We start from the raw sequence: 24,472 nt of genomic DNA, 5'->3' as shown, positions 1-24,472 counted from the left end.
GTGTCAGCTGCACCACAAAACAACCTTTCATTTCACACACGCACGGACTGCGGCGAGCGGGCCATGTCACTTTGCTCGGACTGTTTGCTTGCAAAATGGCGCCCCCTGTTTGTACAAACGGAAAATGCGCGTTCAAGTTCAGTTAAAGAGAAGAGGAGAAAGTTATTGTCATTATTATTATTGTTGTTGTTTTGTTTTCACGTAGACCGATTTATTAGATCGGCCAAATATGTTTTAACCAGCACCTAAAAAGATACACTTACATTTTTTATGTCGATTTGATAAAGTTTCATAAAGTTGTATCTTTCTTTTTATGTCAACTCTATGTTTACATGTATATTCCTACACATTACTATGTATATTTCTTAACAAATAAAGCTTAATTTACTTAATTTACTTACTTACTTACTTACTTACTTAAGTACTATAAGTCAGCACACACTGAATTAATAAAGGCATTGCGTACAGTTTAATCAATTGTCCCTACATTATAACGAGATGAAATGAATACATCACATGCAAATGAAACAAACTGATCATAACATACGTCCATACGACCCCATCATGTGAGAACTGAAATGAAAAATGCGTATTTTACATAATAGCCATTAAGTCCATGCTAAGCATTTCCATAAATGTCTACACGGTGAGGTTTATGTGACAAGAATGCAGTCGGAATTGTTTTATTTTTTAGTGGTTTCAAACATTTAGAAGTTGAGGAACGTTTTGTGAAGATGGGTAAAAATATTATTCTATTGTATATATATGAAATCACCATCAAGCTCTGGATTGTTGCAAAAAATAAAAATAAAAAAGGGGTTTCTATAATACCAACACTCACTACATTTGCTTACCTCATATTTTTCTGGTCACAATTTCACGCGACTTCATATTTGAATGTGCATGCAGTCCACGGTGAGTTCCCGTTAAATCTCTTACTGTCGCGTAAATTCAGGTGGACTATTCCTGCGCCACTTTTCCACTCATCCTGTAGGCCTCTGTCGGCGCCCGCTCGGACTGGGAACAGACGGTGAGCTGGGTCTCCTGGCTTGCCACCGCTCCCCGCGCGTCTACCAGTGGCGAGGGACATTTGGTGAAGGATCTATCAGCGGACGACACCGCAAACAATCTCGTTCAATTTAACGCCGGCGGCGGGTTGTTGTTTTTTTTTTCACCTTTTCCCCCTCCGTACCCCGCCCTCCTCCTCCCGTGCTGGTGTGACGGGGCGTAGAGGAAGAGGATGGAGGAGACGTACAGGTTCCACATCCCGTAGATCCCGGTCAGAAAGGCGCTGTGCAGCTGGAGGGTGTGACGGCCCCAGCGCCAGTGTCCCTCAACCACCTGGGGGGAACATTTAGGACACTGGGCTGGGTTGTGTGTGTGGATATCGGTGTAGTGTTTCACGACAAAACAGAACACGATAGACCTTGGAGGGGGTTTTTTTGGGGGGTTTTTTTTGTTTTTTTTTTTCTCCTCACCTGAGTTATGATGAAGAACATGACGGTCATCACTGCACAAGCCAGAGTTACCAACATCAGAAACCTGAAGCGAAAGATGACACCCTGCAAAGAGCGGATTTTATAACACAACTGAACATTTCGTACGGTGTTTGTTTCTTCGGCGTATATGTTATATATAAATACTTTTTTTTTGTTTGTTTTTTATTTTTTTTTTACTTTTACTTTTCACTCAATTAACAAAACAAAAAAAAACAAATAAAACAAACCTTATAGTGTTGTTTCCTTGCTTCTGGCATTGCGGGGAGTTGCTGCATTTTCCCACCGATGTTTCTCAATACATGATAGACCATGAGACACAGGGAGAGCAGGTAGAGGAACACCGAAATCCCAGCCATGATGATGCAGGTTATCTGTAGGATTGTTAAGGAGGATGGCGGAGTGACAGCGGCACACGGCACCGGGGTGGAAAAAGAAGAGAAGGGAAATAATGAGGAATACATTGAACCAATATTTAATTCAAAGCGCTGCTAATTGATTGCTAGGATCCGCATTTTCAGTTGCTGGTCAACATGTAACAAAAATAAATAAATAATAATAATAATATATTTCAAACGTCCATAGGTGTCAGGATACTGCGACCTTTGTTCCAAAAGCCGATGCCCAGATGCTATAGAAAGGATTGCTCAGCTGGCGGCCCCTAAATGAAATAAGATGCAATAAGCATGAAATACAATCATCAATACGAATGCCTTATTTACGCACACATATACTGTATACAGCATATAGTAAAAGGGGAAAGATACCTCTCAATCAGGTCAAAGATGAGGAGAATGGATGAGCCAAAGGCCACCAGTCCAACCTGCCACCAATAAGCTGAGAGTCGATTCCTTTGACTCTGGTCCTGGATCGTCGTACCGCCGCGGGAAGAGAAGACGTCACCGTGTGTGTGTGTGTGTGTGTGTAAATATCGATTTGGGAGGAGGCGGGCGAAAGCGCGTGCGCGGTACTGACCATGAGGTGTTCTCCACAGAAGATGACCCAGAAACAAAAGAGCGCGGAGTAGAAAAATCCCTGCTGGACGTCCTCAAGCAGGAGCGTCCAGGTCCACTCCGCCCCCAGGGAGAAGCACTCCGTGGGCAGGTTGAGGATCGTCGTGGAGACGCCCAGGGCCAGCGCCAGCCTACACGGGTAAAAGTCCATATCGCAGACAGTGGAACCGGCACTTTTGAAAAGAGAAACGACTTTGTGCCACAAGCGGATTGTTAACCCGCATCTGCGAGACCTGTGCACCACTTAGGATCACACAATTTTCCCGTCCTCTTTCGTTCCATATCTGTGTCACACCTCGGGGCATTGTATGTCCCTTGAAGTAAGACTAAGATGCCACATTAAACCACTTATACTATCGAAAGAGCACCGGGGCCTGAGAGGGTGCACTCGCTAGATCGGCTTAAGGGCAAAGAACTGGCGCTGCATTACACCACATACCTTTAAAAAAAAAAAAAAAAATCAAATCAAATCAGAGCATTTCTAAGTCAGGGCATAAGACGACAGTGAGCAGGCCTGGTAATTATTTAGAAGTAGGCAATATTCCCCCCGAACTACGATTCATACTTTTCCAAAAGAACCGGTCGTCTCATCATGAGGCTGATTCTCCTCCAGTACCAAACGGTGGCTGTGAGGACCCAGGGACCGCAGACGCCCTTCAGGCTGATCCACACTTTAGTGAAACCTCCGTTCTGATGGATTCCCTTCAAGGAAGAAACCAACAATGCGAGAGACAAGGTGTCAGGAAAAAAACACTCCTACTACAGTATAACCACAGCCACAGTGAAACGGTGGCGGACTCACCACTACGTGGACGTCCTTTATCTCTCCGATGCCGACGTTCACGGTGTCGTTCACGGGCAGCCGTACGTTGAGCAGGTAGTACTTGTGGACCGTGCTCCCAAGCTCCATTAACGGTACGGGGTCGCAGTCATAGAAGCGGCCTTCGTTTTCAAACGTCTACGACAATTATGAAACAGCCACACGGTCTCTCTGAGATAAACATGTTCCGTTGGAACTCCGTTCGATTATTATTTATTGCTTCATTCACCTTGGGGATGGAAAACAGGCACCTGAGCGGGCGTTGCTCCAATGAGTGATGCATCTTTGTCCACTCAGACACGGAATCGTCCCTGTACGCTAAACCGGCATCAATAGTGACGAGGACATCATCCTCTAGACCAAAATCAGTCATATTCATTCCAACTCATTTAATCCGCATCCACATAGAATTAGAAAGACAAGAGAAATCAATGCCTCAAAGGGTGGTGTACAAATAATAGCTATAATAATAATAATAATAATAATAAAGAAATATGAGTAGAAATAGAAGAAAAAATGGTAACTTTTTGGAAAATTCGGCAATACCAAATACAGCAAAAAAATGAACAAAAACATAGAATAATTGGCTATATATACAATACACATTAAACCTTGCAATAAACGTCTGTATCAACACTTGGGAATTTTCTTTGGGACCTTTACCGATCTGATTGACAAATTTGAAGGCGATGTCCAGTTGCAGGATGACCAACAGGAATAAAAACCAGGGACTCATCTCCAGGCCGGGCACGGGCACATGCACGGCAAAAACTATGTCGTTGGCGTCCAGTGATTTTGCGAGAGCGTCGTCGAAGTTTGGGATCTTCTGGCACTGGCTGCCACCCCAGGGCTCCTGCCACGCCCTGGCTCTCTGCTGGTCCACACATTTGGTGGCCAGGTAGCGGATGGTGTTAGTGGGACTGGGCGCTGGGAGGGAGGAACGTTACTGTCAGTTTGTTGTTATTAATTTGAGAAAATGATTTTTAGAATGACTTGAGGATTAAGTGCATTCAAGAGCAGTGATCACGGGTTTGATCCATTTAAAAAGGACCCAAAACTGCCAGTAGGAATATTTTCGGAATTATTTGAGAATCTCTCGGAGTAGTTCAAGACCAGACCAACGCAGGCTAATAGTTGAACATAAATAAGGCCCAAAAATGGAATGGATTACAATATTTATTTTTATTAAATTCATCTTCCTTTTTTCTTTATTATTTCTGTTGATTGCCTTCTATTAATGTAAAGCACTTTGAGTTACATGTGTATGAAAGGCGCTGTACAAATAATAATTATTTGGATATGTTAAGAGAATGTGCAAAACAAACTGTAAACTGTCAGAACAATTGAAGCAGTAAAAAAGTTACTGATTTTGTCAGAGCTTAATCTGCAGTAGGCTATTTAAAACAGTGCAAAAATGTACTTGAGTACTATAGTTCTAAAAACATTAAATTTTTTAAACAGTGCAGTGATGGTCAGCTAAATATGAGCTAATGCAGTTACATATTACACAGACACTCTGGTGAGAAAGGCGAGGCAGCGTCTCTACCACCTCAGGCAGCTGAGGAAATTCGGGGTCTCGGTGAGGATCCTCAAGTCCTTCTACTCTGGAGCAGTGGAGAGCATCCTGACAGGCAACATCACTGCCTGGTTTGGGAACTGTACTGCCCAGGACAGGCGGGCCCTGCAGAGGGTGGTGCGTTCAGCTGAACGTACCACTGGAACTACCCTCCCCCCCTTGCAGGAGTTATACACCAGGAGGTGTAGTAGCAGAGCCCGTAGGATCATGAAGGATCCTCATCACCCCAACAACGGACTGTTTCAGCTGCTGCGGTCAGGCAAGCGCCTCCGCAGTCACGCAGCGAGAACAGAGAGACTGAGACGGAGTTTCTTCCCTCAAGCCATCAGAACTGTCAACGCTGACCTCACCAGGGGTCCTCACTGAGCCATGCACTAGGCTCCACTACCTACTGTACTGTATGTAGCATACTGTACCGCATACTGTATCACTGTTCAGGGTTGTTCGTGATGCCGTATTGCTGCGCCGTACTGTTGTATACTGTGCTGTATTATCCCAAACACTACCTCACACTATTCACATTCACATGCCACTTTAATTCACATGCCACTTTAAATGCACATATCTGTATATACATAGCCATATTCCTTCAACCTATTCCATTTTATTTCAATTTATTTTTTATTGTATTTTATTCTATATATTTTTTATCTTATTCTATAAGTATTCCACTTACTGTATTACGTTTTAGGAGTCAGTTAGTCGGTCTATTAGAAAGGAATTTTCTACTTTTTATTTTATTTTAGTACTTTTTCCTAGGACTTCTTGTGTGCTATCACCGGGTGCGTTGCATTACATTTCACTGCATATATGTATGGAAGTATGTATATGTATGTGACAAATAAAAAAATCTTGAATCTTGAAAAAAGTTACTGATTTTGTCAGAGCTTAATCTGCAGTAGGCTATTTAAAACAGTGCAAAAATGTACTTGAGTACTATAGTTCTAAAAACATTAAATTTTTTAAACAGTGCAGTGATGGTCAGCTAAATATGAGCTAATGCAGTTACATATTAAAAAAAAAAAAAAAAAAAAATCAGTGGAATTAAATTGGGAGAGTTACTTACCGATTAATGCCCCGGTTAAAACAGTCAGCACTTCAAAAAGCAGCCCGAGAAAACCTAATGCGAACAACTTCTTCGTGCTCATGTTCTCAATTATTGCTCCGGTCATTTCCAAAACAGTGAAGGAACCAAATTAAAAGTTTTTTTTGCGACTGTCCACAGCAGGCACAGCATGCAGACTGCAAGACCACGTTCTACGCAGGGGCTCAAATGCGTCAAGGTTTCCAATCGACCTGCTCCACGTCTCATAGCGTCGAATGTCTAAAAATAGCAGGCTACCAACACACGCAATCATATGGTCTCGAGCGGTGATATTTGCACGTTTTGGGACAAAACAGTAATCAAAGCAAACCAAACAGATTTGTCTATAAAACATGTTTTCTTTATTGCTTACAGAATACAACATTGTAGTAGGCAAGTGAATGTGCATCACAACTAGGTAACTCAACTTTACAAAGGATTCACCAGTCATTTCAAGTGTTTGATACCGCCCAGAGAAAAAGTAACACATTTGGCCAGGATATCTAAGCGTCTGACAAAAGTAAAGGTTAACCACTGTCACTGTGTACGTTAGATTTGGTTGCAATCGGCAACTGAACGTCACAACACAGAACCTCAGAAACATGGGGGCAGCCCTCCATCTTTGGTTCTACAAGTCAATTTGGAAAGGTGGGACGAAATAGCAACAGAGGTTGAAAGTATGAAAAGTAAGAAACAGAAACAGTTCAACTGAGCTTAGATAAAACAAAGTCATTTGTATTTTTTCTATTCAACAAAAATCCAAATACATTTACCCTCCCATATAATATCCTTTTGAGCAAATAAATTGGGGTTGGGGACCATGAGTTAAAAAAAAAAAAAAAAAAAAAAAAAATGTTAAAAAACAAACAAAAAAATGAAGCCAAAAACAACAAGGCAGAATCGGTTGCTCTAAAATTATTTATGAGCAGTTTTCATAAGTGTCAAAATGTATCAATTACAACAGATGACAGAGTTAAGATAAAGGAGCAGTACTCAGCAAAGTGACCACTTGTCATGTTCGAGCCCAAATCAGTGACCAGTCCATTCCTACGCCATCTTTATAGCAACAAATTACTCACATAACTTCAACACAAAACAAAACATAAGCAACTTGGAAAAAAAAAAAAAAGGAAAAGAGGAGATGAATTGAAAAAATTGTATAACACCATCTTAATCCAAAAAATGTGGTGGTTTCTGGTACTGCTTCAAAAAAAACAAAAAAAACAAAACATGTGGTCGCCTAGAAATCCCATTCCTCGAGGAAACTGTCCACGCCGGCGCGCTCTCTACGACGCTACGCCGGCAAATATCCCAAACCTCCGCTCTCCACCGACAGCATAGCTGGGGAGGTGAACGCCGACGCCGTCCAAGGGGAAGGGATCCAGCCGAGGTCCACGGCTGGATCCACCGGGGATCAAATGTCGTCCTCCTCGTCCTCGTCCTGGGAGGACCCGGCCTGCTGGGCGGCGCTGGCGGACGCCGCCGCCATCTGCGCCTGCTGCGCGGCTTGCTGCATCTGCAGCCACTCCTGCTGCGCCAGCTCCGCCTGCTGCTGCCGCGCCTGCAACGCAAACGCAGTCAACACGGCGATCCTTGCTTTTCTACTGCGTGATAACAATGGGATGTTATAAACCGCTTTTCTGAATCCGGCCCCCCGCCAGTGATTGACAAAGACCTTGCATTGGCCAATAGCATCAATCAGCGGTCAGTTATTTCTGAATAATGATGCTGTGGGTTAATAATGATTATTGCCGTGGGCAAACCCTTCTGCACCTGGATTCCCTCATTTTAGGCAGCATCGGTGTGGACTCTCTTGAACTAGGCACAGTTGTAATAAAATCATTTCAAATCAATATTTAATCTCAATGTACTCTCTTTTTACTTGGTAGCCACGTAACTGGATAGTGTGCAGACAGACCACCACGACAGAAGAAAAACAACCCCTTTCAGAGCGATTACAAGACCCCTCCGTCTTATGTCACACCCCCAATCAACCCGCAGGGGTTGGAGGGTGAAACGGAACTCGGACGGATCTCACCTTGGCAAACAGCTCCTGTTGTTGCCTGAGGAGCTCTTCCTCCGGAATGCCCAAATTCTCCAGCCGGGAGCTCGCCTTCCTTCTCTTCAGCGCCACTGTTTTGCACTCCTGCAGGACGTCCTTCACCTCGGTGATGTACGATGCAAAGCCCAGACTCTCCAGCGCTGCGCGGGCCCGGAAAAAACGGTCAACATGCATAATGTGACACGTCACTCAAGAAAGGACAGAGCTGTCATGATCATAAGATTTTAATGATTAATTACCGTACAGATGACTGTGATTGATTAGATTATTAACAAAAATAATAATAACAACAAGTATTAGTAAGTCCAATACACTACAATGTCTATAATAGTGCACATCAGTTAATTCTCCTCAACTAACTCACATTGGTTATCACTTTTAACATTGGTTATGCCTTACTGTACTGTATGTAGCATACTATACTGCATACAGTATCACTGTTCTTGGTTACTGCATACTGCGCTGTATTGCTGTTCTAGTCGGTCGTACTGTATTGCTGAGTCGTACTGTTGTATACTGTACTGTATATCTGCATACTCACTTTATTCACATGCACTTTACTGCACATATCTGTAAATACAAATAGCCTATACTACATACATAACTCTATACCCTTCTATTTTGTACCACCACTTTGTATGATCTTTTTGAGTCTTATTTGAATTATATTATTTCATTCAATGACTGCATTGCGTTTTGGGAATCAGTGAGTTAGCTAGGCAGTAATTCGTTTAGCTATTATGTTCGGTTTAGTAAACTATTGTGCATAATCTCCGGGTGCGTTGCAAAGACATCTCACGGCATACATGTATTGATCGTGACAAATAAACGTATTGAATCTCGAAATTGGGAGAGAGACGTGGGCGGCGCTGAAATCACCACGATTCCCCAGAGAGATCGTGATCTGCGCGGATAATCGCGATCGGGCGATGACAATAGTGGCGACAGCTGTAAATGCACGTGTTAGCGGCGGGGTGTGTGTGTGTGTGTGTGTGTGTGTGTGTGTGAGCACTGGGGGGGGGCTGTGTGGGGGGCTGACCGTTGATCACATGCTCGGGGGAGATGGTCTTCTTCTCGGACTTGTTGCAGATCTCGTTGGCCTCGGAGGAGACGAGGTGGATGAACTCCGTGCAGCAGTTCACCACCAGCTCCCGCGCGTCGTTGGCCACGCGCACGTTGGGCAGAGTCTCTTTGATCATCTTGTTGATGGCCGCCCGCGGGATGGTCAGGTCGTCGTCGGTGCCGGAGGAGGAAGCCATGGCGGCGGCGGCGGGAAGCGACACGTCTCCGATCTCACCCTCGCCCACGGCCGAACACGCCTTTCACCGGCAGCGGAGTGAAGCGACGGGCTAGCTCTTTGGCTAGCGGGCTAGCTCTTCGGCTAGCGCTCGCGGTGGCCGTCGAGCGGAACCGGCGTCTCTACTGAAACTGCGACCGCCGCGCGGAATGCCACCAAAGGGGTCCATGTAACATTGGAGCCGACTACGTGGTGGCTAACAAGCGAGCTGGTAGCGGCGGTCCCTGAGAGAGCCGGCCACAACACCGAACATAGCTAATCCGCTAACAATGAACGCTCCCCGGCATCTGGTTTTCTTTTTTTTTTTGGGGGGGGGGGGGGGGGGGGGGCACGGGGCGCTAATCAGCGTAAAGTCTCCACGGCGATTCAATCGAACACAAACAAAAAAAAAACCAGTGCGCGAAAATGCAGCGACACGTCAGGCGGCGTTACGGTAATTCATTTCAAATATCATCCCACTCTGGACAACATTTGCAAAGCCATCCGGATGTTACGTCAGACGCGCACAAAAAAAAAAAAAAAGGCCGGAAGTCATTCGTTCGTCGCCTTGAATCGCGAGGTTTGCCCAGCGCCGCCTGCTGGCGCCTTAGTGCAGCTGACGTTGTGTTCCCTCTGATCACGGTCCATGGCGTTTCGGGGCCACTTTGTCGTCAGGGCGAAGTCGGGAACGCGGCACCTCTAGTGGTACTGCGAAAACGCGAACCCCCCCCAGTCGGCCGAGGCAGACAACGTTGCCAACATTCAACAATCGTCCCAGATCAGACGGATAAATAATCCAGACACACGCGACAAATATTCCAGTGCTTTAAACAAGATGAGGCAGGGGTCTCAAACTCAAATCACCCGAATTACCAAATACGTTACAACTTTTTTAAAACCGCCTATTAGCCCAATAATAATAATAGTAGTAATAATAATAATAATAACAGTCTGTTGAAATACACACAATCTAAAAAAAAAAAGTTGCATTCTATTCTGTTTTATATTGTGACGATGAATGTGCATGATAAAAAGTGCAATAATGTAAAACAATGGAGTACACAAAGAAAACTATCACACAGCTATAACAATAACAAAAAAATAAAGCGTAAACTACTAAACAAAACACGTTTGTGACGTGAAATCGAAATCGATATCAAGACTTCAATTCAGATCCTTGTCCTGGTCCTTGTCCAGGGCGAAGCTCTTGCGGCTTCTCCAGCGCAGCAGCTTGAGGAAGTTGAGACTGGCGTTGAACACCTTGTCATGTTCAAACACCATGGTGTAAAAGGTTTCGATGGCTAGGTCCCCCTCGGGGTCTGCATATTTCAGGGTGGTCATGGGCGTGTAAAGCCTATTGGTCTGGTGACGGAAGGGAGGGTTTTCCATGGTGATGATTTTGTGCGTGTGCTAGGGAAAGATAAAAGAAAACGCACACGACCCATCCGTTAAACACTCGGCAAACAAAATCCAGAATCAGGGAAAGGGAACGCAGGGGACCGTGGTAGAGCCACGCCGTACCTCTGCCACATCTTCAGCCGTCTGTCCGAATGTTTCAAAGATCTGTTTGTAGTTTTTGAGGTAGATGTCGGTGAACATGTCGGCGGTCACTTTGTCGGCTTTGCTGAGGTCAGTCTTCAGCCCCCCTTCGTAGACCTTGTGCTCAAACTCTGTTATCACGGGACCGGGCTCTATCAGACTGATCCTAATGCAGAAAGGAAGGGAAACAGAGTACGGTCATATCTATTTTCTCTCTAAGTAGCTCCAAAAGAAATATACTTTTGTGACTGGAAAGGTAAGCCAGTGTGGCTTTGGAGTATTTATACACGGTGAATTTAAAACTCAGAAGGGCCTTCCAAAAGTGTAATTCTATGTTATTCAAGCATTTTTTATGACGTTGTAAACAATGCCTGGAGAGTTCAATCTTACACTTATGTTGGTGGTCAGGACGAGCAGGCCACAGGTGCTGGTTTAAAGGTATGATTGGAGCCCTGGAGAGGAACCCGGCCTCAAGATATATGATGCATATATTTTCTAAACTAATCCTCTTGTCTCCTGGGTCCAATTATATCGCAGTGCGACACTGTGCAAAATAAACAAGGTACATATTCTCTGCGTTTACTTCAGTAGCCGCGTAAACGCACAAGACATGCCGGTCTTACTTTAGATCAAACCTCAGGGCTTGCACCGCCATGCTTTCACAGAAACCCTCCACAGCGAACTTGGATGCGGCGTAGACGTCGTTGAATAGGATTCCTGCCGCACCCAAAAAAAACACGCTATTGTCAGGGTGTGTTTTGTCCCAACAATTATTTGGTTGTTGTTTTCTCACGTGAGAGGCATCCTTCCTCACCCTGGATACCCATGACGCTGCTGATGATGACAATGTGGCCACGCCTCCTGCTCTTCATGTCGGGCAGAATTTCCTTCAGCAACCGGACGAGTCCAAAGAAGTTGGTATCCATGACGGCCTTCATCTCCTTCATAGACTGACACTCAATGGGTCCAATCAGACCCATTCCAGCATTACTTACTGTTGAAGCAGGATAAAGGATGGCAAGGATGGTGAGATGAGAGAGTTACATGACATTCATTTCTTTCTTTTTTACTGACTGTACTGAACCAAGTGGCCCTTACTGAGGATGTCCACTCTGCGCTCAGGCAGACTGTCCACACAGGCTTTGATGGAGGCTTCGTCGCATACGTCCAGCTGTTTTATTTCCAGGGTCCTCCCTAGCGCTCGCCCTGCCGCCTCCACGAGGCTCTTCCCCTTACTGAGGTCCCTCATGGTCGCATACACTGACGTGCATAACAGATGGAAGATACTTTTGCCAGTGTAAGTGGCATAGACAAATAAACCATTAACATTCGATAAATAATCTGAATTGTCAAACCCGTCTGATGCGTTGACCACAAAAAACTACAATCGCAAGTATGTGTTATACCTGTGATATAAGCTACCTTAATCAATTAACCTTGTTTTTTTAATTACTTAAAAAACAACTGTCATTTGCCTCTCCACACCTGAGGCCAATTTCTGAAGTATATATAAAAAAATAAATAAACTACTTATCATAAAGTACTTATTTACCCATGAATCTCTTCTTCTTGTCATTGGCGATGCGGACGGCCAATGCCAGGCCGATGCCAGAGGAGCAGCCTGTGATGAGCACTACCTTCTGGTTCATTGTGTGTAAGTGATAGTGTTTCTTCTCAGTTCCGGAGAAGGGGAATGAGACACAACATGAGGAGAAGGTCGTAGATGACGTGGAGGCGCCTTTAAAACCCTACTCCTTAATCCTCTCCTCTGCAAACTCAGCAGAACAGCCTGGAGCACATGAGCTCGAGGCGTCCCTCACGGCCGGCACGTGGTGCTGACACCGACTGAGAGGTAATGGTGTGAGACGAATCCTTGTTACAGTATGGTGATAGTTCATTTAAGTAAATTTGCATATACATATGGAAAGAAACTTTCAATAACAAGTCCAGTGTATGCATAAAAGTGATTTATTATGGAGGCAAATCAGTATTGGTGGGTTATTACACTTAAAACAACATTTTTTTATTATTCAATTGTGTCCTTATGGTTTAAATCAGATATATGTGTTCATATATGTGGCTATGTACATACACATACAATATGTGTATATACATATGTGACCACCATATAATGTACCCCCCCCCCCCCTCATTGGTATATTTTATTGCATAACAAAACAAGGTAAGTAAGACTATTCAGGCGTCATGCACTTGCACTTGTCTTGTAGATGATCTTGCATGGTTTATTTCCCCTTTAAGGATTATACTGTAAACTGAAGCTTAGGAAGAGCAGGCTGCAAGGGGTTTGCTTTGCTAGCGACAGCGATTAGAACCTGGTCTAAATGCGACTCAGAATATCTTAGTCCCACATCTTCGGGTCCCAGGCTGGAAACCAGCCTGTGAAGGTGGGCGGCTCTGCGCCCTGATTGATGGTTGTAATGGCAATGCCACTACGACCAGAGGGGTCAGATTCCAAGTAGCCTTTGGCTGTGAGGGGAAAGAAGCAGCGCATGAATACACACTCTTTACGTTATGAATATTTAGGATTATCTATACACCTTTCTTTTCTTACCAATATCAGGCGATCCTTTTTTCTCCGTCTCATTGGCCTCGTTGCCAATCCAGAGGAAGATCTGGCGAACGGGAGAGAGGTAAAAACAGTAAATGCGTGGTTTATGGACACTATGGTCAACTCAAAATGGGGACAGAATGAACTGACACCTACTACCGGTCGATATTTACATGCATGTACTGGTCAGAGCCACCGGTCATTTTGGTTGCCTGAGCTTTCGCAACCCACCACCTCCCCAGTCTCTGCCTCTCTCGCTCTCTCTTTCACTTTCTCCATCCCTTAGGAGCCACAAGGGGCATCCAAAGGCACGGCTGAGGCCTGACGCCCTTAAGACTCTTTCCCCCACCCTGAGTTAAAGCTCCTGGTGCTCCACCCTCCATCTGCACGCCGAAGCCACCAATTCAACATCATACCGTTACCATCTCTTCTCTCATCCACCATCACCATCATCTTGTACTGTATCTTGTATTACTTCGTATTAAGCCTCATGTCCTCAGTAAAACTACAGCTCAACCTATCTGTTGTGATATGTTCTCTAACTCGTGAAAGCAAAAACAGGCCAAAAAAGTTTACCTGATCCCAGGTGTCCAGGAGCATGATATCATCAGTTGCCAAATCCAACTGTGTTAATTCCGGAGGCACTTCTTCTGCCTAAACATAAATACAGTTAACACACTTCTCCATGTGGCATTCAGAAGAAAAGATTCAATGGAGCATTCATCTTAAATACTCACTATGAGGTTGCCAGTCTTGTTTGAACAGGCAAACAGCCGAGGAGATCTGACTTTGTCCCGAAGGCTCTTGGAGGTCTGGTAATCTTTCTCCCCACCCAGGGCTGACCAGAAAGCAGCTGTAGTTTTAGAGAAAAGTGGAATGAAACATTTATTTACGCAGTGTGGGAGAAAATACATACATAGACATACCAGGGTTATGCCACCGTGTGTCTATCTCAAATAAATTGCACTTGTGTCTATATGGTTACTTTTCAGAGAAACAGAAGATGTGAATAAAGCTTCTACTGATGGCAAAGACCTGAAGTTCTTTGATTATTGAAGAATTGACCATTAGTAGCAGACATCATGAGCAAAAATGTTATTTATGCCACTCACGTGTCTCCTCCTTCTCAGCCAGTTTAATGGGAGTTCCACCAAGCAAACCGGTCACATAGTAGGCCGCAGCAATTTCCCCCTCATTGGCTCCCAGTCCCTTCCACACCCACAAAGAATCAGGGGACTTCAGCACAAACACATCATTACTGTTCAAAGAGGTAGCAGTTGGCTCCACCTGGATCAGGGAAAGGAAAAGAGAGAGGGAGGGAGAGAGACATTGTTTAATTGGCCGGTCATGTCAAGGAATTCCTCATTTATTGTGTCAAAAGTAAACAAGTGGAAATTAACCTCAACTGCCCGTGTGGATTTGGTGGAGCTCTGACGGATTTGAAAGAGTCGTGTGCTACCTGGCGGAGTCTGATCGCCGTCACGTGATTTCCCACCCAAGAAGATAGTCATGGGCTTACGCTTAAACAGGCTCACGAGATGAGGAGGCTCTTCACCCTGAGTGACACGGACCTGCCAGCACACCACAGTGGAAATCGCAATTCAACCATTTCCGTTAACTGTGTAATGACATATGACTGAAGTAATAGGAGAAGCCCTACTACTGTTGATGCTAGTGAGAACTCCACACATACAGTAGACACACTTTTATAATATATATTACCTGAACAGGTTTGTTGTCCATGGCCTTATCAAGGGAGACCGTAAGAAAGGCTGAGGCAACCAGCTCATCCTTAGTGCACTTCAGCCCCTGCCTGAGTACAGTAAAGCCCACCACATGGTTAAATGAACCTATACTTTGGAAATAAATACAATGGAATAATGGCTGTCTCCCTATTTGGCACTATTCTACAGTGAACCGTTGATGTACTTGCCAGGTGTAGATGATATATTGCTCCCTTCCCCCAGTGTTGTAGGTGTACAATACCAGGTAACAGTCCCCTCCAAAGAACTGCCCAAAGCTGTACTTCTCCAAAGGGACTTTATCGCCATCTTCCACACGCCAAATCTGGAGACAATACCACGCAAGACATATTTTACTGCATGCAATGCTTTAAAATATGCTGTTTATGAGTAGAAAGATAACAGCGTCATCGTGTGTAAATATTCTAGTAGTCACACCTCCACTTTTCCAGAGCCATCGTCCACCATGCCATGCTGGGCAGCCATGGTGCTGCTGCTGTGAAGGACGGTGGGATCGAAGGGGATCTGCTCCACCTGGGCAATTTTGCAGGTGGTGTAGGCCTCAGTTGGGCCGGTGGTCTCTTCCTTGTCCAACCAGTTCCAGAAAAACAGCTTGAACTGGGAGGTTTCAGCCCCTGCAGGCAGAATTTGGATCTGCGCAAGTAAACATCAGACGATGGAGTTGCAGTAAAATGTTTGTTTATTAAAATTGATTTTCAGATGGTAAAAATCTTGGAGAAACTAAGTATTGTCAGCAGAGGCCTTTGATCGATTGAAAAACAATCACTCCAGTACCTGAGTGTGCTCTGGGTAATTATTTTCTGTGATGAAGTGATCTGCAGCTTTAAGAGCAGCCTTGCGCTCTTCTGTGTTGGCATCTTTTCCTGCAGCGAGGGGTGTGTTAGAGTGGTCAGAGGCATCTTTGCTTAACATGAACAAGATCCGGTGTTTGTGCAATCTGCTTGGGTTAAGAAAGTTTAGGGAGGGGTGTAACCATTTCAGAGATCAAGGGGAAAATATTTTAAAATTGATATTGCGGTACCTTTCCAGACAAAGATTATATTGTCCACTCCATTGTCGATGAGATAGCATTCACTGAGCGAGAGCTCTGCTTGTTTGAAGGGACTGTGGTCGGACACCAAAGTTGTCCTCATGTCACCAGCCAAGTCAGACACCTTGAAAACGTAGAAGAAGGCACAAGTCTCAGCTTTTTGTATCCCTTAAATACTACTCCTCACATATCTAAAGGAATTTTGTGATACACGTGTACATTGTAAGTGCTGTGATGCTGTGAAAGCATATTCACCTTGTAGAGAGAGGCCCTGGTCCTATTGGACGTATCTTTGGCGTTATCCAGTTTGGTTGCTGGAGGGAGGTCAGTCTTGGTTCCGAGAACCTGAATAAATCGACACGCGAACATTAATGGCCACTCCTATAACATCCCTGACATTTCTCTCTGTCCCAGAAAGGAATGGGACGAACATGTTGTTTTTTGTTCCACAACACCAGCTGGGAACAAACACTCCGTCCTCAAGAAGTCGACTCACCTTAGTGACGGCCTCCGGTTCGGAACCCTCCGTAATGATTTCGATCTCGGCGCGGCCGCTCCTCTCATTGTCACGGATGTCGTTGCACATCTCAGTGGCTTTCAGATGCTCGTACAGGTTGGACTCACTCCCGCGCCATTGGTAGATTTTCTTTCGTGTCGAAGCGGAGAACAAGGGAAGTGGTTACTTGATCGGTAGCGACGTGAGGTGGCGGCACTCCAGTATTTTTTTTTGTTGTTAGTTCCCAAGCGCCGGTCGCATTCACCTCTCCCAAATCGATGATGAAAACATCGTCCGTGTTGAAGCTGTCCCAGCTCATCTCGACCTCGTTGGCCCTGATGAAGTGCCGACCCTTAAGATGGAGCAGGCGCTTCACATCAGCGCCTTTGGTCGAGACGTGCTTTAAGCCCGAGGCCACGCCACCTTTCTGTCACCAGGTAAGAAGGACAATAACATTGAATTATAAGAGATTTATACCAAATGCAGATGTATACCTTCTAGCAATTGTAGGTCCAAGATTGGAAACATATAGCACCCTGCCAAACACACCGCACACAAACAGAAAAGATGACATAACTTCCCAGCTTCAAATATGGCGAAAGCCCAACATTTTCAAACTGGTAGTTCCTGTGGTCCCGTTGGATTGCAACCTTGTCATTGTTGGAAGGCTTGTGTGTCTCAATGACCCCTAAAGCTATGCCATCGGGAGATTTATCTCCTGGTAGGGCCTCCAATGCTGGGCAGGTCGAAGGGTAGAGGCGAGACAAAAAGCAATCCACTGGTCCTCCAGGTTGGGGATTGAGCACAGGGCTAACAACCCTGTCCCATAAAACAAACTTGGTTATGGAAACAGCACCGCTGCCCTACATGTCAGAAGGTTTAATGGGCAGTAAATAAGTTCCTGTGGTTACTGCTGAACCGGCTTTCCGTAAATCCGGTTGAACCAGCCCGATTTGCAACTATTTGGTGTTTTAGCATGTTGTCGCTCAACATATTTGCTATTTACTGTCACAAAATCTCCATTCCCCCCTGGTTTAAAAACTAGGTTAATTAGGTTGCCACTTGAAAAGTGAAATCAATTCATAAAAGGGACACACACAAAACACAGAAACCAAAAGAAACCTCACCTTATACTTGATGCCGGACTTGAAGAGTTTCTTGAATTCGATTGATTCGTGGTCTTGCACCTCACGGAATTGCTGCGGGCTTTTTCCCAGGTAATCATCCAGCTGCAGAGCGAAGATGGAAACTCCGCCCTTCTCAAGCGCAGAACTGCCATTTCCTATACGAGCAAAATGTAGCTTTAAAATCCACAAGTTGAACAGTCATAGGACATAACAAATATAAAAGATACCTAACTGTATTACATATTTATATTGGGGAACATGATTTACATTATGACCACAACATGATGTCTTATCTCGTTATTTTACCCAGCCACATGTAAATCTTGTGAGAAAGGCTAGCGGTGGTATAGAGCAGCAGATAGCTGTCCCCGGTGAAGAAATCTCCATAATTTTCCTTGGGCACGGGCACCAAATCCGATTTCTCCACACGCCACACCTGCAGGCCCGGCACCTTGCCTGCAGTCTCAAACTCCTTGTGTTGCACCATGGCTCTGCAGCGTGACAAAGAATGGGATCATGAGACTCACACACAACTATGCATTTACAACCGTACTGTAATAACACACAGATATTTATTAAATGCTTAAAAACTCTGCCTGTATTTTTATTTTTTACTTCTGGGTCAGGTAAACCCTTCATTAAGCCAATAGGAAAATATTCTCTTTTGAAAAGAAGAAAATTAACCACTAGTTGACCAAGTGTCTGCAACGTCCTTTAAGCAACGTGTCTAAAACAATCCCTTTTTAGGATCACGAGGCATCCGGACACGAGAAAAGGATAAGATTTGACTTTTCCATCAGTCAATTACAAAGGGATTTGTTTTAAGCGGTGGAAAATAAGATGTTACGGGGAAGGTTGAAAATGAAATGAATCACAAGTCCAGACGTCCTCAAGTAGGCTTGAAAATTTAAAAATTCTCCCATACAAGACCAAGTAGGTCATCTTGGGTGTGTCCTGTAGATGTCTCCCGCTTGTTTACCTCTTCTCGTTTATCCTGTGTCAATTAGTTCATGGTGTTGGCCTGTGTCGTTGGGTATTTAAGTCAGCAGTTGGGTTTCCGCCCTGTCAGTCAGTTCGTTGCCATGCCAGTGTGAATGCGTTTGCAAGGTTAGGGTTTTTTTTTTGTTTTTTTTTCCATTGTAAATCCTGCACCTCAATCTCTGCATTTGGGTCCTAGTTCCCTTACATTTTGCATAGTACTGTAGCAACTTAAATTTTTGTTTTTTTCTACCTCCCCAATGAATAAAGGTAAATACACATGTTCAACTTTCGGTAAATATTTTCACTTACCTGACAAATAGGTAGACACGGTAGAGAGGCGACGCCGAAGAAGGTGCTGCTGCGCTGCTGGATTGCCAGATTCCTGGGACCGTCTGCAGGTGAGGCAGCTACACCGCCTGTAAAAAGATCTGCTGAAAAAAAAGGTGTGTTGGCTCCACCCTGCCTGCCTTGAACAGGAAGTCCACTCGCCCGTCCCCCCTTTTTTTTTTTTTTTTTTTTATAATTGCATCACTGTCAACAAATGTCTCATACGAATCCCCTTTCATATCCTATTTTGTTCCTGCAAAACAAATGCCAGCCGACTAAAAAAAGTCAGAAATGTTCATTTGAATGTTCCCAACAGATATCGTATCATTTACATAAGCCCACTTTGTAGGTGTTGAAATTCTAGAATTAGCTTTTTGTGTGTAAATAGTTTGTCTGTATCTACGGGTGTAATGGGAATCTCAAGGTGTGTGCATTTGTGGTAGAGTTGTTGTTGTGTCAAGACGAGTTTTAACACGACAGTTTTGAGCCAAGTGTATTGGCTCTATGGTTCAGCCAAACTTTTGGCCCTGCAAGGAATAGCACCCTGCCACTGCAAGACAAAACGGGCCCACTCATAAGCATGTGCATGCTTGCATGAACCACCACACACAAACAGAATAGATTACATAACTTCCTAGCTTCATATATGGCAAAAGCCCTCCATGCCCTCCACTCAAATGTGCCCACAACTTTGTTTAACTTGAATTGCAGGTTCTTTAGCCGTAATAATGTCTTGATTACAGTATAACTTCACCACTGTTGATACACACAAGACGGAGGGGACCCGCCTCCTGCTGCTCTTGTTCCTATGTAGCGAGCCAAGTCCTCTACTTGGCGTGAGAGTCGTGAGATTCTTTCTGGCCGTGGTGCGCCGACATGGCGAGAGTTTTATTGTTCATTTCAATATGCGGCATGCAGGCCACAATAATATATATCACTGAGGATTATTATAATAATTGTTGATAATAATGATCCTCTCGGATCTTGGCACAGTTGGGCTGCTTATGAGCCCGTGCGCCGATCCCCTCTGTAAGACAGACAAACATTAAGAAAACTCCCTGCCTCGAGTCGGACCAATCAGCTGAACACAAGTGGACAGAAATGGAAAAAACTTCAATATGTATGTGACAAATAATCTCTTGAACTTGAACTTGAAGCTGAAGACCTGCTGATTCTTAAAACTTGGAACGAGCTTCCCGTCACATACCACACAATGCAGCGTGTGAGTATTGCCGTATTGACCATGTTTGGCTCTACATACGCATGTGAGCAGTCTTTCTGGCATCTGAGAAACATTAAGAGCAACCTACGCTCACGTTTAACTGATGGAAGCCTCAATGCCTGCATGAAGCTTAACCTCACTACGTATGAACCAGACTACAAGGCCATCAGCAAAACCATGCAGCACCAGAAGTCGCATTAATGGTTAAAAGTATTTCAATTATTATTGGTTAGCTACAGTATAACAACAATATTATAAAGAAGAATAAGGAGACATTTATTATACATATAACGCTTTTTTTAGTACTCAGAGATGTGTTATACGCTTAAAATGTATGCCTTACTTAAAAAATGCACGCATTTAGTTGCATTAAATGTTATTAAATATTATATGGCTCACAAGGAAATACATTTAGAAATATTGGCTTTTATGGCTCTCCCAGCCAACCCTGTGCTAGAGTTTTGGGAGTGTTTAAAAAAATAAAGGGTGTGATGGCTTTATGTTTCACTCTAACTTTGGCTATCGAACATGAGCGTGATGATGTGCTGCAAAGAACACGCTTCACATGTGCAGCTATCATTCTTCTCACTCATGGTACAAGCCATAGCAGCTCAAAGTGTCACTGTACAGTGAGTGTACATATTATTATTTGAGATGTAAATTAAAGCTGATTTTCTGCAAGTGTCAGAAAATCTTAGAACTTTTAAAAACATTTTACTGATAGTTTTAGCTACATTTCTATTATGAAAATAAGAATCCTCTATCCACTAAATATGCACCGTGTTAAGCAGGATCAAGTCCACATCATATGTTTTGTTTTGTTTTGATTGGGGGTGAAAATAAAGTTATGTGCATCCTCATTGTATGCAAATTATATTAAAAGCAAATCATTTCACATTTCGGACTATTTCATACAATTTATAACCTTGATTATTGCCCCAGATCCCCAGGACTGTCTGCAGGTGAGGCAACTACACCGAAGGTAAAAAGATCTGCTGAAAAAGGGGTGTGTTCAGCTCCCCCATGCCTGGCTTGAACAAGAAGACCATTTGCCTATCCTTTTTTTTTTTTTCTTTTTTTTTTTAACATATAACTGCGTCACTGTCAACCAATACCTTTATGGTTCAGCCCAACTATTGAATGTCAAGCATGAGAGTGATGATGGCTGTAAATGTGTGGGGTTGGCATGTCAAAAGCAGGGCATTTTATTGTGGTCATCTAGTTAGACTGAAAGTAAATGCAGAGTTCCGAATTCCGCTCTTGGACGCCTGAGCAGACATTTCAGGCCCAGCGCTCCATACATCTAACACAGCTGCATCAGCACGTCCCCCCCCCCCATTGTGTGCAAGGAATAGCACCCTGCCACTGCAAGACCCCCCCCCCCCCCCCCCCCCGTTCTGCTCTTATTCTCTTATGCTCTCTTTCTCGCTCTCTCTCTCATATCTCAGGTTTCCATAACTAGGGGCTAATTGCAGCTCCCTTCAAGGATTCAGTAGCGAGTCAGATTCCTGACTGGCTGCATTAACTTTTGTTTGGTCCCTCTTCCCCTTTTGCGTTTTTGTCGAGGTTCCCTTTTTCTTTGCGGGTCTGGTAGTCTAGTTCAGACCCTGGCTTTATTACTGTAGTTTCGTTGTTCCTCTGTTTTGTTAATTATGGGAAAAGTCCTGGGTCTGACAGCCACTGCGTGGTTGGCCCAGGCTTTTCCGTCCTTTTGTTATTTTATCCAGACCTCCCTGGTCTAACTGTTTCCTCATTTGTGAGTATTTTTCTTGTTTTGTTAAATAAATTCATTATTTTGTTTATCCTTTGTTTATATTCTGGAGACTGTAACACTTGCAGAAAACGCGCGCGCGCACACACACACACACACACACACACACACACACACACACACACACACACACACACACACACACGCACGCGCGTGTGCAAACAGAATAGATTAGGTCATTTCCCAGCTTCAGATCTGGCAAATGCCCGACCTGTCGTAACTTGAATGTGCCCACACCTTTGCTCAACTTCAGTTGCAGGTTTTTACCCATGACCATAATAAGTGATTATAACTTCACCACCAGTGATACACACAAGATTGAGTGGACCGGCCTGCTCCCTCTTTGGGAGAGGGAGGTCTGGTAGTGTTTTTCTTCTGGCTTTATTTCTGTAGTTTATTTTTCCTCTGTTTTGCCCGTTTAGGGAAAAGTCCCGGGTCCGACGGGCACCACGTGGTTGGCCCGGGCTTCTCCATCCTTTTTGGTTCTTTTTGTCCGCTGACAGCTTTTTGAGATCACCGAGCAAAGTCCCAGATCGGAGGAGATTCATAGCGCGTCCGTGAGTGACGAGCATGTGGTGTGAACTGCTCACAATGGAGTCGGCATGGCATGGCACAGCGTTGCTCTGTTAGATGTGTGCGCGCCTTTTTTGGTGATTGTAGCATGTGTGTGCTGCTTTTGTCGCTCCTCTGTGGGTTAAATGGAGGTTAGGCTTGAGGATTCTGTTAGTGAACACTTGACAGGGTACAATGTTGCACTAAAGACAAGCTAGTGCTTATAGCAGAACATAATGAAATCTCTATTTCCAAGCACAAGAGGTTAGAAATGAGTTGCTGTCTGCCTCAGGTGACCAGAAAGTCTTGCTATAGCGCACCTGGAAAAAAACCAACTCTCTTTGCTGATGTGTAAGAACATACTCATCAGCAAGGCTAGCAGCTTCATTTAAGTAAGTTGTTGTTAAAAAGACAGTTTTTAACTTCCTTCTTGAGCACCAAATCTTTGAGTGGCTCCAAACTTTCCACTCCCTGACCAAGCACCGCTTACTCACGAGCAAAGTCAACATACCTCTGGTTTTCTTGCTTTATTGAAACGCCGAAATTGTTGACAATAAGCCTCAGGGATGAGCTCATAGGGTTGTTGAATAGCAGCCAAGTTTTTAACAATAACTTACTAAAATGAAGCTGCTAGCCTTGCTGATGAGTATGTTCTTACTCATCAACTAGTATATGTTGAGAAACCCTCTCACTCTATTGACAGGTATTCAGTTCACCCTATCCCTAGGGAGTGTTCTCGTGCCCCAGCAGTGCTGTCGAGAGCCGCAGTACAATTAATGCTGCAGAGAGTAGTCCTAGGAAGGAGTCAGGAACTGAGGAAGGCCCAATATGTTTCCACTGTAAGAAACGTGGGCAAATTGTGGCCAACTGTTTTACCCTTGAGATGTGGTCTATGCCCCACCATGACGCTGTCAAGCATTTCCTCTTCTTAGCTCCAGGTGGGAATTGCACGGTTTTCTGGGGATGGTTCGCTATTAAGTGAATATAATGTGAAGTGAATAACATTGCTCATCTCAATTCAATGGCACTTGTCAAGGGGTGGAATATATTAGGCAGCAAGTGAACAGTTCTTGAAGTCGATGTGTTGGAAGTAGGAAAAATGGGCAAGCGTAAAGATCTGAATGACTTTGAAAAGGGCCAAATTATGATGACTAGATAACTGGGTCAGAGCATCTCCAAAACAACAGGTCCTGTCAGGGGTTCCCGGTGTGCAGGGGTTAGTACCTACCAATGTGCTCCAAGGAAGGACAATCGTTGAACCAGGTCATGGGCGCCCATGGGCTCATTGATGCACTTGGGGAGCAATGTCTAGCCCGCCTGGTCTGATCCCACAGAAGAGCTACTGTCGCAAAAATTACTGAAAAGTTAATGCTGGCAATGATGTCAAAGGTGTCAGAACACACAGTGCATCGTAGCTTGTAACATATGTCGCTGCATAGCCGCAGACCTGTCATGAGGCCTATGCTGACCCCTGTCCACCACCAAAAGTGCCTACAATGAGCATCAGTACTGGACCATGGAGCAATGGAAGAAGGTAGCCTGGTCTGATGAATGTATTCTTTTACATCATGTGAATGGCCGCGGTTATGATCCAAACCAATCGAGTATCTGTGGGATGTACTGGAACAACAAGCCTGATCCATGGGTGCCCCACCTCGCAACTTACAGGACTTAAAGGATCTGCTGCTAAAGTCTTGGTGCCAGATACCACAGGACACCTTCAGAGCTCTTGTGGAGTCCATGCCTCCACGGATCAGAGCTGTTTTGG

The 24,472-nt window shown here is 44.4% G+C and overlaps 4 protein-coding genes across 4 annotated transcripts; all 4 read right to left on the bottom strand.

Moving 5' to 3' along the window:
- Positions 1–960: 960 nt before the first annotated feature.
- On the bottom strand, positions 961–7,328 carry LOC307228178 (protein wntless homolog; the record flags this gene model as incomplete). Its single annotated transcript, XM_079997743.1, has 12 exons — positions 961–1,102; positions 1,193–1,341; positions 1,479–1,562; positions 1,727–1,870; positions 2,094–2,157; positions 2,264–2,361; positions 2,472–2,640; positions 3,075–3,211; positions 3,312–3,467; positions 3,559–3,683; positions 3,993–4,256; positions 7,307–7,328. 12 exons carry the CDS (start codon positions 7,326–7,328, stop codon positions 961–963), a joined length of 1,554 nt encoding a protein of 517 aa, XP_079853869.1.
- dr1 (down-regulator of transcription 1) lies at positions 6,371–9,441 on the bottom strand. The gene is made up of 3 exons (XM_080016183.1): positions 9,091–9,441; positions 8,028–8,191; positions 6,371–7,550 (listed from the first exon to the last, which is right to left on the bottom strand). Exons 1-3 carry the CDS (start codon positions 9,308–9,310, stop codon positions 7,404–7,406), a joined length of 531 nt encoding a protein of 176 aa, XP_079872309.1. The 5' UTR covers positions 9,311–9,441; the 3' UTR covers positions 6,371–7,403.
- Positions 9,442–10,491: 1,050 nt separating this feature from the next.
- Positions 10,492–12,515, bottom strand: LOC307228171 (retinol dehydrogenase 8; the record flags this gene model as incomplete). Its single annotated transcript, XM_079997731.1, has 6 exons — positions 10,492–10,737; positions 10,849–11,032; positions 11,490–11,583; positions 11,681–11,860; positions 11,965–12,126; positions 12,419–12,515. 6 exons carry the CDS (start codon positions 12,513–12,515, stop codon positions 10,492–10,494), a joined length of 963 nt encoding a protein of 320 aa, XP_079853857.1.
- A 303-nt stretch (positions 12,516–12,818) lies between these two features.
- On the bottom strand, positions 12,819–19,248 carry scinla (scinderin like a). The gene is made up of 17 exons (XM_080000571.1): positions 19,142–19,248; positions 18,158–18,342; positions 17,852–18,006; positions 16,990–17,151; positions 16,725–16,874; positions 16,484–16,573; positions 16,220–16,352; positions 15,973–16,061; positions 15,616–15,831; positions 15,365–15,502; positions 15,158–15,244; positions 14,836–15,006; positions 14,548–14,722; positions 14,173–14,288; positions 14,012–14,089; positions 13,439–13,499; positions 12,819–13,353 (listed from the first exon to the last, which is right to left on the bottom strand). The coding sequence occupies exons 2-17, from the start codon at positions 18,336–18,338 to the stop codon at positions 13,226–13,228; spliced, it is 2,130 nt and encodes a 709-aa protein (XP_079856697.1). The 5' UTR covers positions 18,339–18,342; positions 19,142–19,248; the 3' UTR covers positions 12,819–13,225.
- Positions 19,249–24,472: the final 5,224 nt, after the last annotated feature.

Source organism: Zeus faber (assembly GCF_960531495.2).
Source record: "Zeus faber genome assembly, chromosome: 1".
In the NCBI taxonomy this organism is placed as follows: Eukaryota; Metazoa; Chordata; class Actinopteri; order Zeiformes; family Zeidae; genus Zeus; species Zeus faber.
This window is presented reverse-complemented; position numbering and strand designations above follow the sequence as displayed.

Excerpts from the sequence above, each read along its gene's own strand:
- dr1 (XM_080016183.1), bottom strand. The coding sequence starts at position 9,310 with ATGGCTTCCTCCTCCGGCACCGACGACGACCTGACCATCCCGCGGGCG. Across the intron at positions 8,192-9,090 it reads CCCCGAGCATGTGATCAACG|CGCTGGAGAGTCTGGGCTTT; the intron begins GTCAGCCCCCCA and ends GGGCCCGCGCAG. Across the intron at positions 7,551-8,027 it reads AACAGGAGCTGTTTGCCAAG|GCGCGGCAGCAGCAGGCGGA; the intron begins GTGAGATCCGTC and ends TTTGCGTTGCAG.
- scinla (XM_080000571.1), bottom strand. The coding sequence starts at position 18,338 with ATGGTGCAACACAAGGAGTTTGAGACTGCAGGCAAGGTGCCGGGCCTG. Across the intron at positions 16,353-16,483 it reads CCAGGGCCTCTCTCTACAAG|GTGTCTGACTTGGCTGGTGA; the intron begins GTGAATATGCTT and ends TACGTTTTCAAG. Across the intron at positions 13,354-13,438 it reads AAAAGGATCGCCTGATATTG|CCAAAGGCTACTTGGAATCT; the intron begins GTAAGAAAAGAA and ends TTCCCCTCACAG.